This window comes from Buteo buteo, chromosome 8 (genome assembly GCF_964188355.1).
Source record: "Buteo buteo chromosome 8, bButBut1.hap1.1, whole genome shotgun sequence".
In the NCBI taxonomy this organism is placed as follows: Eukaryota; Metazoa; Chordata; class Aves; order Accipitriformes; family Accipitridae; genus Buteo; species Buteo buteo.
In genome coordinates, this window is record NC_134178.1 from 15,962,218 (window position 1) to 15,976,174 (window position 13,957).

A 13,957-nucleotide genomic window follows, 5' to 3' on the forward strand; every position below is an offset into this window, starting at 1 on the left:
CACTTGCATATGAGTTTTCAGCAAACGTTTACATTATAGTTTTGGTAGTAATATTCACATAATTTATAGTACACTTTATACTTTTCATGGGATTTTTTTGGCTGGCACTGTAGTTAAGAGCATAATGTTAACAGTATAAGAAGTCCTCTCAAATTTATATTTAACTGATTAGAATTAATATAATGTAAGTAATCCAGCCCTGATACAGTGAATTGTTGACTGCTAAGATACCTTAAGGACAAAAATAACATTTTGTGTCATATTGCTAGCATGACATTTATGACCTCTATAATTACACACATTTTAAAAAAACTATATATATTGAACAAATCTTGCAGGTAGTCTCTGAGTTTAAATGTTGAATGTGAACTTTGAAATGCAATTTAGCGTGGGTTTAGCTTACTTTACATGGTTGCATTCAGCTCTCTCTGGAGTACAGGAGGCTAACAAATAGCGGCATTGTGTGCCTGTATTTGACCAGGTCCTGGTCTTGTTTCAGAGCTCGTTTTGAAGAAGCTTAAGTGTGGCTCAGCTAGAAGCAGGACAGCACTGATATTTTCAAATATCTTTGAAATACAGTGGTTCTGTATACAGCTGTGGTGAGTTTGTGAAGCAGAGCTTTTCAGGAAGGAAGATGAAATTTTGAAGTAATTGCTGCCTCCTTATGTAATCTTTGTTGCTTTTTTCCCTACTAATTCAAAATGTAACAGTAAAAAAAATGAGGCAATGTGATTTTGCATACTTGTTTATTTTGGCTTTGTACTGAAATTCTAGTAAGCTTTTGTGAAGGGAAAATATCTGAAATCTGAATGCTTTATCTATTGCCATCACTGGAATAAGGCTTGTGACTGGTTACTGTATTCTCAATGTGAGCCTGAAATGCTTTGCAAGAGCATGGCAGCTTCTCCTCCTTTGGTCTGGCATCCTGAAGTAAGAGTGGAAGCACTCTTTATATAAATGATATGAAAAATAGCCAAGTCAGGTTTGCATAGATGCCCTAGGAGCACAAATGCAAAGTGCAAAATGGAGATAGCCAGCTGTTGGTAAAGGTGCTTCAGTCTTTTCACGCAGACAGGAGAGCAAGGTAACTCAGCTGCAGATCTATGAAGGTATGAGGTTTTGGTCCAGTTCCTACTCTTACCACACAGTCAAAACAGAAAGTGTGTCAAAGGCCCTTCAGGAGCTGTATGGTTAGTACTTAAGATTTTTTTAGGAAGGATAGTGGGAGCCTTTTTAGAATTCAGTTCCAGAAATAGAAAAGGCTATTAAACTAGAGTTCAGTAATAATATGTTCATTTTCCTAAATGAAAGTAGCAGCTATTAAAACAGGAGATGTTCCTGAACTTTATTATGCATGCTGAGTCACCAAAGAAAACTACATTTACCTTGCAAATACGCTTTTTTCATTTTCCTCTATTGAAACTGTTGTGTCGGCTTCCTTGAAAATTGCACACTTAGACAAAGGCATGCTTGGCGGACTTTTTTCAAGGCCTTTGGATATTAATTTTGTAAGACAAGCATTTCTTTTCAATATCTTACCAATACTACTATTTCTGTTATGTCATTAAATCAGAGTGTCATGTCCAAGACTTATTAATGACAATAATCTATTTTTTAATAAGAAAAAAAAAGCTGGTATAGAGAAAACAAGTGATAGGTTAGAAAAATTCGTGATAAAAAGAGAGAAGAAGAAAACTAAATCTAAGCTGTTATAAATACACCAATATTTGAAAGTGGTAGTATGCCCCTACTAGTAACTGCAATTTATTTCTGTATTTAGAGAAAATGTAGTGTTGCATATTCACTTTCTTCTCTGGTCCTTTCTTTTCAGGCCAAATTTGAATCGCTGTTTAGAACATACGACAGAGATATCACCTTTCAGTATTTTAAGAGCTTCAAAAGAGTACGAATAAATTTCAGTAACCCTTTATCTGCAGCAGATGCTAGAATCCAATTGCACAAGACAGAGTTCCTTGGAAAGGAAATAAAACTGTATTTTGCTCAGGTAAGTCTTTTTGTGATTATCTTTACAAGGTACTAGAGCATAACTTACTCGTGATAAGCTTCCACAGGTCTTCAGCCACGCTAATGAACACTTAATTTTTTCAGTTTGGTTAGGGAATCACAGATTGTTCCAAAGCTACAAGTACTTGGAGGCTGTTGTATGTCTTGCATTTATGTCTCCCTCTGTATTGTTTTGATAACCTTGGGGAAAGGGAGTAGATGATAGCAATCGGTACAGTCAAAGATAGCTTAACGGGGAGGGGGAAGCCAAGTGTGCACTGCCAACAGTACATGTGCACACACATGCGTGCTCAGGTAGTATCTGAGGGAATCCAAAGTGTAGAGCTGCATGTTCAGGACTCTACCTGTTGATCCTGCTCTCACTACTGCAAATTGTTTGTTTAGCACATGTTTGTACTTGGAGATCGCCATCAGTGCAGCTCTATAGCTGGCTAGCATCTGCTGCTAAAGATGTGAAACTCTCAGGTTCTGGTAATCTGGGTGCTTTTTGGTAGCTGCTGTGTATTTTCCTCCGTAAATTTAATGGGAAAATTAATCTATGTGTGTCTGTTTCAGATGTCCCTAGGGACAGTCCTGAAGGAGCCAGTTTATTTATATACCTTCTAGAATTCTCACCACTCTCACTTGTGGTAATGAGTTTCAACACCATTTGTCATTAGGCCTTAAAGCCCATATCCAGCTTCCTCCTACTTCGGTATTTTAAGGACAGATACTTTCTGGTGAAATTTTTTGTAAAACTCCATAATGAGAAGATGCGGATGTGCATACTTCATTGCATGTTTCATCAGAGTTAATGAATGTGGTGGCTTGTCTGTATTTTGTATACTGGATCTTTCATATAGCTCTCTTCAGTAATGTAGTTACATGCTGCCACCTTGAGTGCCTGTTACAGCATAACATCTATCCAGACCTTAAAATTCCTCATGAATGACGGATTCATTGATAACAGTGAATCAGCTTTGGCTTTTATGCTTTTTTCAGACTTTGCACATTGGAAGCTCACATTTGGCACCACCAAATCCAGACAAACAGTTTTTGATTTCACCTCCTGCCTCTCCACCTGTTGATTGGAAGCAAGTAGAAGATGCTACTCCAGTTATTAACTATGACCTTTTATACGCTATCTCCAAGTTAGGACCAGGTAAGAAGGAGTAGGAACACTAGAATTTTGGTGCAATAAAACACCCTTTAAACTTTCTGAATTTTTAGAACTTTTCAAATGAATTACTATCTACCAATTAAATTTGTAATATCAGAAAAAATACTAGTAAACAGTAGTTTCTTACATATATGTAATTCCACAGGATCACTTGTAGGGCCCAGACCTCCACAATGTGGTCTCTTTTGTGATTTGTAGAGAGCACGAATTTTGCTTCAATAATATGTTAGCTTGTTCATCAAAATTTTCAAGAAGCGTTTCCTAAAAATGAATAGGCAATTGTGTAGTTACATACCTTTTGAAGGGATGGAGAAGTCCAGTTTCAGACTAAGACAATGAACCAGTTAACAGCTGTATAGCTCTGTGCTAGAATTACCTCTGCATCTGAGACAGTACCCTCTGTAGGAGGGAAACAATCACTATCAACCTAATTTTCTTTTGGAGTTAAGAGGGAGAAGTTTCTGCCAATCTTTGCTCCTTCCAATTTTCATCTGCTGTAATGGAGAGAAAAAATGGCCACATTTAGTAGCAGTATCAAAGAGAATAAAAACTGCAGTTTGAATCATTTTACTGTAGTATTTTTATATACCTGTTTACCTACAGACTTAGAGAATATGTCTTTACTATGTCAGTAGTAAGGGGTGGAGAAGAGGGTAGGGCAGAACTTCTAGCTCCTCATGCATCAGCTTTCTCTGTAGTAGTTTATGGTTGACTGTATGCTGGTGATATCTAAAGATTCCAGTGAAAATAACATGCATCTCACAAACCACTAGGGAATTCTTCTTACCTGTGAAATTCAACCCTTTGCAGTTTGTGGAGGGACAAAAATCTATGCTTCTGCTGGCATAAAAATTGGGCTAGATTATTGCCAGTTTTTAATAAATACTGTCTTTTAAATGGTGTGTGAATTATAATGGCAAGAACAATTTATAGGAAAGATATTGCAGTTAGAAGTGGAGGTATAAAATGCTGCCAGAAATCATTTGTTTATCCAGAAATATGTAAACTAAGCAGATGAGCTGCATGTCGGTCTTTAGAACATCCATCAAGAATACTGCTGACATACTAAATGTTTTTATCAAAGATTTTATTTTCCTGAAATCAGTTTTTGAAACAGAAATCCCATAAGACTGTGCTTGTCAGAATAAAAGTTGTTTTTGATGAAACATGTGGAATTAATAAATAAATAACTTACAGCTTACTGATTTTATGAAAGATCAGAGCTTGCACCATGGGTGCTGCTTTCTTTACTACAAGCTTTCCTTTTAAGTTTTAGCAATACCAGAAAGAAACCTGTAGGCCTTAAAAGAAATACTTAAGGGCCTACTAAGCAGTAAAAGTTGGTCCTTTTTACCCTGAAAGTTCTGTTATTGAGATGCCCTGCAGTAAGCTCCTTGGCAGATCTGTGATCCCTTTTCCCATGAGATTTTTTTCATATATATTGTGAATATTGAGCCCTACAAAGTTCTGCCTCTTGACTGTGATGTTCATTGGAACATAGAGTTAATTAATGATTTGGTACCAAGGAGCAAGCAAGGGTTACTCTAGCACAATGACTTGCGTGTTTCTGAAAAACTGGAAGCAAGAGCCTTTTCCTCTGTGGAACTGCTCTTTGTGCCAGTTCCCCATCCTAAAGTTCTTGGGGAAACAGAGCAGAGACCACTTCAGAGCCTTGGCACACTAGAGTGTGCTGCTTGCCACAGGTGTTAGCTCTTTTGAACAGCTGATGTGGTCTTAATGGAGACTGTTCTCTCCACTGAGAGGTAATGAGTATAAAGTAACAAGAAAAAGAATAAAGGGGAGCTGATTAGGGAAGTGGTGAAAAGAAATAGTTTGCCCTTTCTCTGATCTAATGTAAGATTGAAAATTTTAAACACCTGGTTAGATTTAAAAGCATTTCTTTATATTATGGTAAAAAACAGATTTCAGATCAGTGGTCAACAAAATTTGTATCATAGCACTTCTACACCCTGGCTGTATTATAGCGAGTGTTTCACGTTATATATGCGTGAAGCCTGCTGTCTAGTTCTGGTGTTCCACAGAATGCCAGAACGGTGTTAGAGCACCTCTGTGTGAGGTGGGAGGAACTGCATCCAGCTTTTTAAACACTGAAAGCTTTTGGGGGGGGAAGGAAGATCCTGTGGGTTTGCGGTACAGCGGATAGATGATCCTGTACACTTTAAAATGACAAATACCCACCGAGAAGACTTATGGCTGCTCATGTAAAATGCTTTCTTGAATGCTTAGGGTAATTCACGTAAACTTGCTTTTAAGAGAGCGGCTGAGCTATGTTGCTTTGAAAACAGAACCTAAATACTTCTGGATGGTAAACGTGACTGTTGGCAATGCACCTGCCTGCACCACCTAATGCATTGTGGCATCAGGCTTTCATCATCAGTGTATTACTTACACATTTTTATGTATTCCTTTATTTTTAGTAATTTCTTTCATACTTTTCTACAGAATGGATCCTCTTTAACCAGTTTGCTAATATTTTAACTTTCAGGAGAAAAGTATGAGCTACATGCTGCAACTGACACTACTCCTAGTGTTGTCGTCCACGTATGTGAGAGTGACCAGGAAAATGATGTGGAAGAAGAAACAAAGAAACCCAAACCAAAAATTATTCAGACGAGGAGGCCAGATTATACTCCTACCCATTTAAGTTGAACTGCTGTTGTTTTTCCAAGGGTTATAAGTAAACGTATGCAAGGGAAACATTTACTGTGGAAATAGCAGGTCACAGGTCTGGTGGCAACAGCAGCAGTTATAGTAGGAGAAATTCCAATATAAGTTTGCTCAGAAAAAATGTAGGAAGTTCCATCCTTATTTTTGATGCTGCAGGTTGATGGATGTCATGAGTGTATTCCCAGATCACTGGGAACAAAAGATAGGCAGAAGAAAACGTTTTGAGACTTAACAGGACAAACTAGGTTTATTTTTTTGGGGGGTACTGTAGGCTGTTCCATTATAAAGCAACTGGGGGAAGCTTTCTTTGTTCTGACTCACATAAATCCTCAAACTAATAGGCTAGTCATTGTGTGGAATACATAGTGATAACAGAGGTGGTTTTAAAAGATTAAAGTATGAGAATTGTAAACCTTTTTCTTACAATAGATTTTGTGCATGTGGATTCTTGGTCTTCTGAAGTAACTTTGCATTATTTTCTATAGTTTCTCACATTTTCTGGAAATCTGGGAAATTGTTTAAAGTATTTATTATCTCAGCATCCCAGACTTACTACTAGATGTGTATATACATATATATTTATATTTGTTTTTATTGGCACTCATTTTCCAGCAGGCATACAATTTCTTCGGCACCTTATTTTGGTGCTAAGTAACTTGTGCTTTTAAAATTTTAACCTTTTAAATGCCTATATAGGGTTTTATCTGGCAAAGTAATGGAAAAATGTGCAATAGGAAAGTTGTTTAAATAAGTTGATTTTAAATTATTTAAGTTTAAATAATTTATATTGTCAATAACATTTGTTCGGTAGCTTTGACTTTCTCATTTGGAAAAAAGTACTCTTAAATGTATAAATAAAGCTAATGTTGCATATTCACAGCAATGTAATTTTTCAGTGAAAAAAATGGTAATGGAGAGACATGAACTCTACTCAGTATGTGAATCTGCATTGTTGTGAGCAAAGGTTTAACAGTGATTGAAAAATTGCACAGAGTGTGTAGAACAGCGAAGAGAGATGGAGTGCCTTTTCCTCATTCATTCCTGATGTGAACTGTTCTACAAGCTGCACACTTGTATCTTTTTCTACTGGCTTTGTATGCTCATAAGTATAAACTTTCTCAGCTTTGCTTCCGAAATAAGCTGGTATTTAGAAACGCTTAATGCCAAGTAACGATGCATACTTAAGTAATGGGTGTATGTGGGAGAAGCTTTAGGGTTTTTTATATGTTAGTGTTTAAAGACAGTAGCTCATCACAGAAAAGTTTAGAGGAAGAAAGATGACAGAAGTGTATTTTATTACTTGTTTTTTAAAATGGAGATCCTCACTTTGAAATAGGTTTCAGTATTTTTTTTAAAAGATAGTAACTGATATCTGTGGGAAAATTATCACTTACAGTTTTAGAAGTGGGATGTTTGAAGCTTCTCAATATGTTTTTAGAAATCAAAGCATGGTTCTCTGGTTTGCTTTTGCCACAGTTGGTCTGAGAATGAGTTTTGTAGCTGGAGTTCATATACAGAAATCCATTCTGTGCCATTTGAAGCAAACATTGACTTAAATGCCCAGGTTCACACCTTGTTTTTTAAATAAATAATAGATATATAGTAAAAAAAAAAGTAAGATGTATAATGAAGCCATTCCAAGCTGTGGTGCAGTGTAAATGCGGTGTTATTGAAGGCCTGTCATTATACTAGGCAAAATAAAAATTGCTATCCTGTGACCACAGAGAGCAGGAATATATTGAACTTCAGTAATATTTGCAGTTATAGTCTTGTTCTGATTGGTATGCCCTGTAAACTGAAACAAACACTGGTACTTGGTGTCTGTCTTGAACCTAACTCAAGTGGCACTCTCTCCATCTTAACAGTGTTAAGGAGAGCTAATGCCATGTATAGCTGGAGCCTGGAGTCATGTTTTATTGACATGGGGGTGCATAAGGTTATTTTGTGTTACTTAGGTGTAATAATCAGCTGGATACATGTACTGCTTATTAACACACAAATAAGTAAAATGGAAAGAAACTTTGTAGATTTGCCACCACTGCCTTTAAACCTTTCCAAGATTTTTTCCATGTTTCTCAAATTACTGCTGGACTTGGTGTTTCACTTCATTCAATTTAAAATTGTTGGAATAATTCCTGTTCTGTCCTTTTTCCATCTTTTCATGATTACCAATCAAAGCATTAGTTTTGCATTAGAAACCCAGGTAGTTGCTGTTCTGTTTCCTAGCAATCCTAAGCAAGCAGTGCTACCTTTCAATTAAGAAGAACAGAATGTTAAATACTAATATGGTTTTCATCATTTTAGTACACTGATGTCTGCCTAATAAGGTGGGCACTGGAAACTGTGGAAGTCTTGGGATGGTTACAGTATGTTTCCCCTTCTGATGGTAATTGTAAGCAAAGGTTGTGAGACAGTAACTTGCCCGAGTTCCTGGTTGTATATCCTGGCTTGTGCCACCTGCTGTTATCATTACTACAGTGTGCTGCTTGCTTTTTCTGTTGTTTTTTTTGTTTAGGGTTTGGTTTTTTTTTTAATGTTTAAATGAATGCTTAGTTGGTATTTTATACAGTTGTATAGTATGGGGCATATTTAAATTAAAATATTTTGTTGTCTTCTTGTAAATGTCGTGGTATTTATGCATGCAACTAGTTGAAGATTTTGCGCCAAAATCTGAACTTTAAGCTTCCAAACACTTCTGATTTGAAAAAGGTAAAAATATTGTCCCAGACCACATCCTTACCATCCAAATGATCTATTCGGAGAAAAGCTTTCCAGCCTTCTGCTTAAGAGACTTGCATGATCTCAATCAAAGTATGAGAATCTACTAATGAATAAAATACAGTCCAGAGTATTCCAGTTAAAAACAGATTCTTCTGTGCCTGAAGTTGATGTGCTTCCTAATAAAGGTATTAACATCTTCCTATTCTATAGTAATCCCTGTGCATTCATAATATTCTTACCAGTTTTCTTCTACAACATGAATAATTCTATTTTTAAAGCTCTTGGAATATGAAAATATGTCAGCATTTAAATGGCTTTACCTTGTAACTCTAAATCTTGGTGTTGCAAAACATGTTACACAAAAATGCGTTGAAGGTTTCACTCTCAGTACAGATAGAAATCCTTTTACAGAAGAAAGGAGTTATATTAATGCTCATCGTTCTTCTCTACTTATGACTGGGAAGTACTGATGTTTGTAAGGAATTGTTTTATACACAGAAGTGGTTTCAGATAGCAAAGTGCTGTTGCTTATCAATAGCAGGCCCATCCAGAGGAGTTCCTGTGTAGAGAACAGAAATAACTTGGTCCTTTCTAAGAAAAGATAGAAGGTGAAATAGCAATTCCAACTGAGCCATCCTGCTTTACGTAGAAGACCTCATTTATTTTTCTTTTTGGAAGTATAGCTAATGTTTTATTATTTGCTCTCAGCATAAGGATAGCATGCACAATCTCCATAAATCTGTAAGTGATCGCTACCATTTGTCATTTTGCAAGACTTGTTGCCAGCTTAGTGATACACATATTCCTATTGTTGGATTATGAATTTGTGCATGCATTACTACATTAAGGACCTTAGTAGTTACCAAGGTGAATTCAATAACATGTGAGACTAAAGTTTGTTTCTAATCAGGGTTTTTGTTTTTCAGAGCAGCAACAAGTGTAGTAACTTTGATATTTGAAATACTGGACAAGTGTGTTAGTTGTTCTTATGTAGTCCAGACTTGTCAAGGGTGGGGAAGGAATGAACTCCAGCAACTCTCTCTCACACCATTTTAACAGTTACAGCATGGATTTTGCCCTAGGCATGATCACCTGCCTAGTCAGGTTTTGCTATGTCACACTAGAAAGAATGTCTTGGGGAAGACAAGTTCTTTAACTTGAAATTGTGATTTGTATCTGTAAAGCTTGCTTACTTGTTCTGGTATGTCCCAAACCCTCTCCCAGTTCCAAACACACAAAATGATAGCAAGGAAGAGACCTTTACTCTAGGCATAGATACTAGGTCTTGGGTTCAGTTGTTGTGCTGCTTCTATCATCTTTGCTTTTATCCTGGCTTACCCAACACACTTCAGAAACATTTTGCAGAAAATTATACCTGCTTAATGCTTTTAATAATTCATATTTGGATGTCTGAAAAGAAGGAAACAAAACAACCAATAATAACGAAGACAAGACATCCTCCAAGGTACTGTACATTGCAGTGAATAAAGCAAGACCACAAAGGTGACTCAGCTGATGAGTAGGTGACAGGGTGGACCTGGCAGGACTGGATTTATCTTCTCTGACAAAATTTCCATTGATGAAGTAGTGACTATCACACTTGAAACTTTTTGTCACTTACCTAGTCTGTATTTGTGTATTGAAAATTATAGCATCTCTCATCTTGCCTTTTTTTGCCTTTTTTTTTTTTTGAGTAACTGGCAATTGGTTTTCACTGTGGTACACTCCATCTGAAGTATGAAGGAAATAAAATGATGGGAGTTTAAGTATGAAAGGTTGAACAGGTGGAGGAAGAGACAGAGGCTCCAAGTGGCATTTTGTCACTTCTGGCAGGCATGTTGCCCGTTCTGTTTCTGCCTCTCAAACACCAGCTCAGGAAGCTCCCCTTCTTCCTAATGTTGCTTCCTGCCCTCACGCCTGCCCTTCTTCCACTAGGTGTTGTTCCATATTTCCAAAAGACTGAGAGTCTCTGAGGTTTACAAGCATTTCCTAGGTCTTCTTTCTGAAATCCCTTTTTCTCTTATCCAAGGATAGGCACAGCTCAGTGTCTGGGGCTTCAGAACTTTGCTACAGGCTTCACAAAGGTTTTGCAAAGAGCTTGTATGCTGGTAATACAGCACGGGAGGAGCACTGATGGGAAACTTCTCAGTAGTTTTCAGTCTGGTGCTGCTTTTGCTGCTAGATTTGGAGTCTGTCAGTAATTACTTTCATATTTGGAGTGATTATTTATAGCTTGTACTTTGTAGTCTCAGTCCTTTTCATAGAGTGTGAATTTGTTGGGGTGGGGTTTTGGGGGGTTTGTATCTTTGTCCTATCTTGAAATCTTTCTTCCACTTTATTTTTTTGTTTGTTTTTTTTGTTCTTCTTCCTACTTATTGGAGTTCATTGTGTACCACCTACCAAGCAGGTCCTTTATCTATCTCCTTAACATTTAGCTTTAGATGTGTGGACCTGCCTATGCTTTGAGTGTGTGCATGTTTTCTTGCCATTGAAGTTGTGCCAGGAATTAATTTTGTTTGCAGTTTCATTACTACCACATCCCACTTGAATGAAACCTCTAAGTGCAACTAAGAACTTTTCCTATATTTACCTGATGCCCAAGGTGTCCTGTCCTTTATTAATCCTAATGAAATTATACCTGATTTTCTGTTTGCTCTGTTGCATGTCTCCTACTGTCATTTATACATGCTTATCCTTTATTTATTTTGCTGGTGCAGATTGTTGTACTGTGTTCCAGTGCTGTGCATCTGTAATTCTGGCCAAGCCGTAATCAATTCCCTATCTCATAGGGTGTGTGCGATACTGTCAATACTTCTGTAGGCCTGGGAACAAGTCAGACTCATGCATGCGATGCTGGCTGCTAGCTACCACTGTCCAAATCACTGGAAATTTTGATAGTGTCTGTCCTATACTACCACTTCCTGAGTCCAGTGAGGAGAAGCTTGTTCAAGGATAAACAAACATACAAAGAACCCTAGAGTATTGGCAGGAGGTTGACTTGTATCTCTTTTTTTTAACGTGTATCACCTATTAATTAATTTTCAACTTGTTATGCTAGTCAGGATAGACTCCTTGTATCTCAGAGTACTTGTGTTTGATACTGAGGATTTCAGCGGGTAGCCAGTGTTTTGCTCACAACTCCATTGTTTTCAAATCCATTTTGTTCAGTTTCATATCTGGAGCCTCACTATTCGAGCTAAAGGTTTTACAAAATAAAGCTTACTGAGGTACTGCAGAAATCTGGAGGAAGAGGTAGAAAATATATCTGTCTTTGAGGCTCTTTGTGCCACTGAGCATTATGTCTCTTGACTGAATATTTGGCGTTACTCCAATATCAAGCTGATAAAAGTGTTAAAGAGGAAAAGCCGAAGAGGTCATTTAAGTGTCATTCAGATAGACATTACCATTATTTGATTCAAATTTCCTTTGTGGGAATGTGTTGTGCTTTTTGGGGTGCCTAGGGACGCTGCTAGATTGAGGCATGTTCTGGAGCTCCCTTTCTTGCTCTCTGCCTCTGCATTTCAGTCAAAGTTTAGACTGCCAGGTCTCTGCCAAAATCCTATCGTTACTTACCTCTCCCTTATGTCATAAACTTATGTCCCCTGATTCTTAAGATCTTTTCAACTTTTTCTGTAATAGTTCTTCTAAAGCTTTAAAATGCATCTTTCAAAACCTGACAGGCTTTTAAATAGATTTTGGTGAAGTCATCATAGTGTTGTTTCCTTACAGTGTCTCTCTCTGGTCAGGAAAATTAAATAAAATAGTCTGACTTTCTCATGACTTTAAAAGAGTCAATGAATGCGAATGCCTTGGAAAATAAGGAAGTAATCTTGTATAATCTCTAAAAGAGATCCTGAATATTTTTTTCTTTCATTTCTAAGATGCAGTTGTCTAGGTTGCTTTTTTAACCCTTTTCCCTCATTCCTCTCCATTAACCAATTTGTGTGCTGTATGATTTGAATAATAATGTACACCCTGACTTCAATGCAGTTCTCAACAGAATTGTGCATCTACTTTTTTTTTCTTTGGGGACGGAGGGTAGGGAAGACTTGCGGGAGTTGTTTAATTTCAGTGAATTGAAAGAGGTACGTGGAGGTGCCCATAGGTGGAGCTAAATATCAAGCAATGTCATTGCATGCTACTGAATAAAATTAAAAACTCAAAACTCAGCCTCTAGCTAAGGCTCCCATTGCAATAGTGGATGTGGAAAAGAAATAATTTCACTATTGGATCACAAAAGCACAGTATTCCTTGTCTCTGATCCCTTTGAATATAGTTGATTTGAAACATCTGTGGTGTATAGGAAATTTTATAGTGAAATACTTTTTAAAGGTAATCATAAGCTATTTTAGCAGTAAGTTGCAATGTGGCACACTGTGCTCTACTTAATTTCATTGATACCACTCATGAGAAAAAGTTCACCTGTGCAAAGTGTTTGAATCAGCCTGCTAAGAAATCTTCATTTTCAGAGCAGGTTGACTACTGGAAAATAGCTAGCAGTTAGTTTTACATCTCAACTTCTTAGAAGGCTACAAGGATGCAGTACAGGTTTTGAAGACTTTTGGTTTTGTTCATGCAGTTTGTGCTTTATAACCTCCAAAAAGCACATCGAATGTATATCCCAATATTTCACAGGAAGGTTGCTTCCAATACTTGAGTAACTTTGTGCATCTCTGTCTGGGTATCTGTGTATGCAAGTAAGCATGCATACTGTAACACGGGGTAAATCCAAGTGATAAAGCATTTTCTATATGGGCTGTTTATTGGGGGGTGTAGCGGTTCAGAGGAGAGGTTTTACCTCCCTGAAAAGCAGTCATCACTGCAATGCTCACATAACATTGTGAAAAGCAAGTTATAAAAGGCATGCATTGCAGGCTTGCAGTGATGGTTAATGCTTGTAATTTTGCAGAGGTCTTTGATATCATACTTTTTCAAACTAGTGTTAATCTAACTTTCATATTTAAGCATGCCAGCTCAAAGGAAGTGTAACCAGCAGTGAAGCTACCTGTTAAATGTGGGGTATGATTTTATGCCAGAGGATATAAAGTATCTGGGATGTAGTTTTGTTTCTATTACATTATCATTTGCTCTACCAGATGCCCTGGCCTAGCTTTGTGCCATGTAAACGAGAGTAAAAATTGCTAGTGTCATATAACCATTAGACATGTTTAAAGTATTATGAGAAAAATTTCAAACTATTTTTGTCAACTTTTCTTCTTAAAACTGTTTGCTTTAAAGGGGCCCATAGGGGACACACAGTGAAAACAGGCTGATTACAAACGTGAAAGGTGGATTTCAGATGCCCAGCTCTTTGTGGCCACTATGTAAAGTCATGCTAATTCTCAGGGTGTATTTGACTTAAAC

The 13,957-nt window shown here is 37.2% G+C and overlaps 1 protein-coding gene across 2 annotated transcripts in view; it reads left to right on the forward strand.

The window, feature by feature from the left end:
* Positions 1–8,494, forward strand: part of RCAN1 (regulator of calcineurin 1) — a 41,924-nt gene extending 33,430 nt beyond the window's left edge. For both annotated transcript variants that reach the window (XM_075033739.1, XM_075033740.1), the window contains exons 2-4: positions 1,832–2,005; positions 3,007–3,166; positions 5,691–8,494. In XM_075033739.1, the coding sequence (XP_074889840.1) occupies positions 1,832–2,005; positions 3,007–3,166; positions 5,691–5,854 (498 nt within the window). In that variant the 3' untranslated portion in view covers positions 5,855–8,494. The remainder of the gene's footprint in view (positions 1–1,831; positions 2,006–3,006; positions 3,167–5,690) is intronic.
* The last annotated feature ends 5,463 nt before the right edge of the window (positions 8,495–13,957 follow it).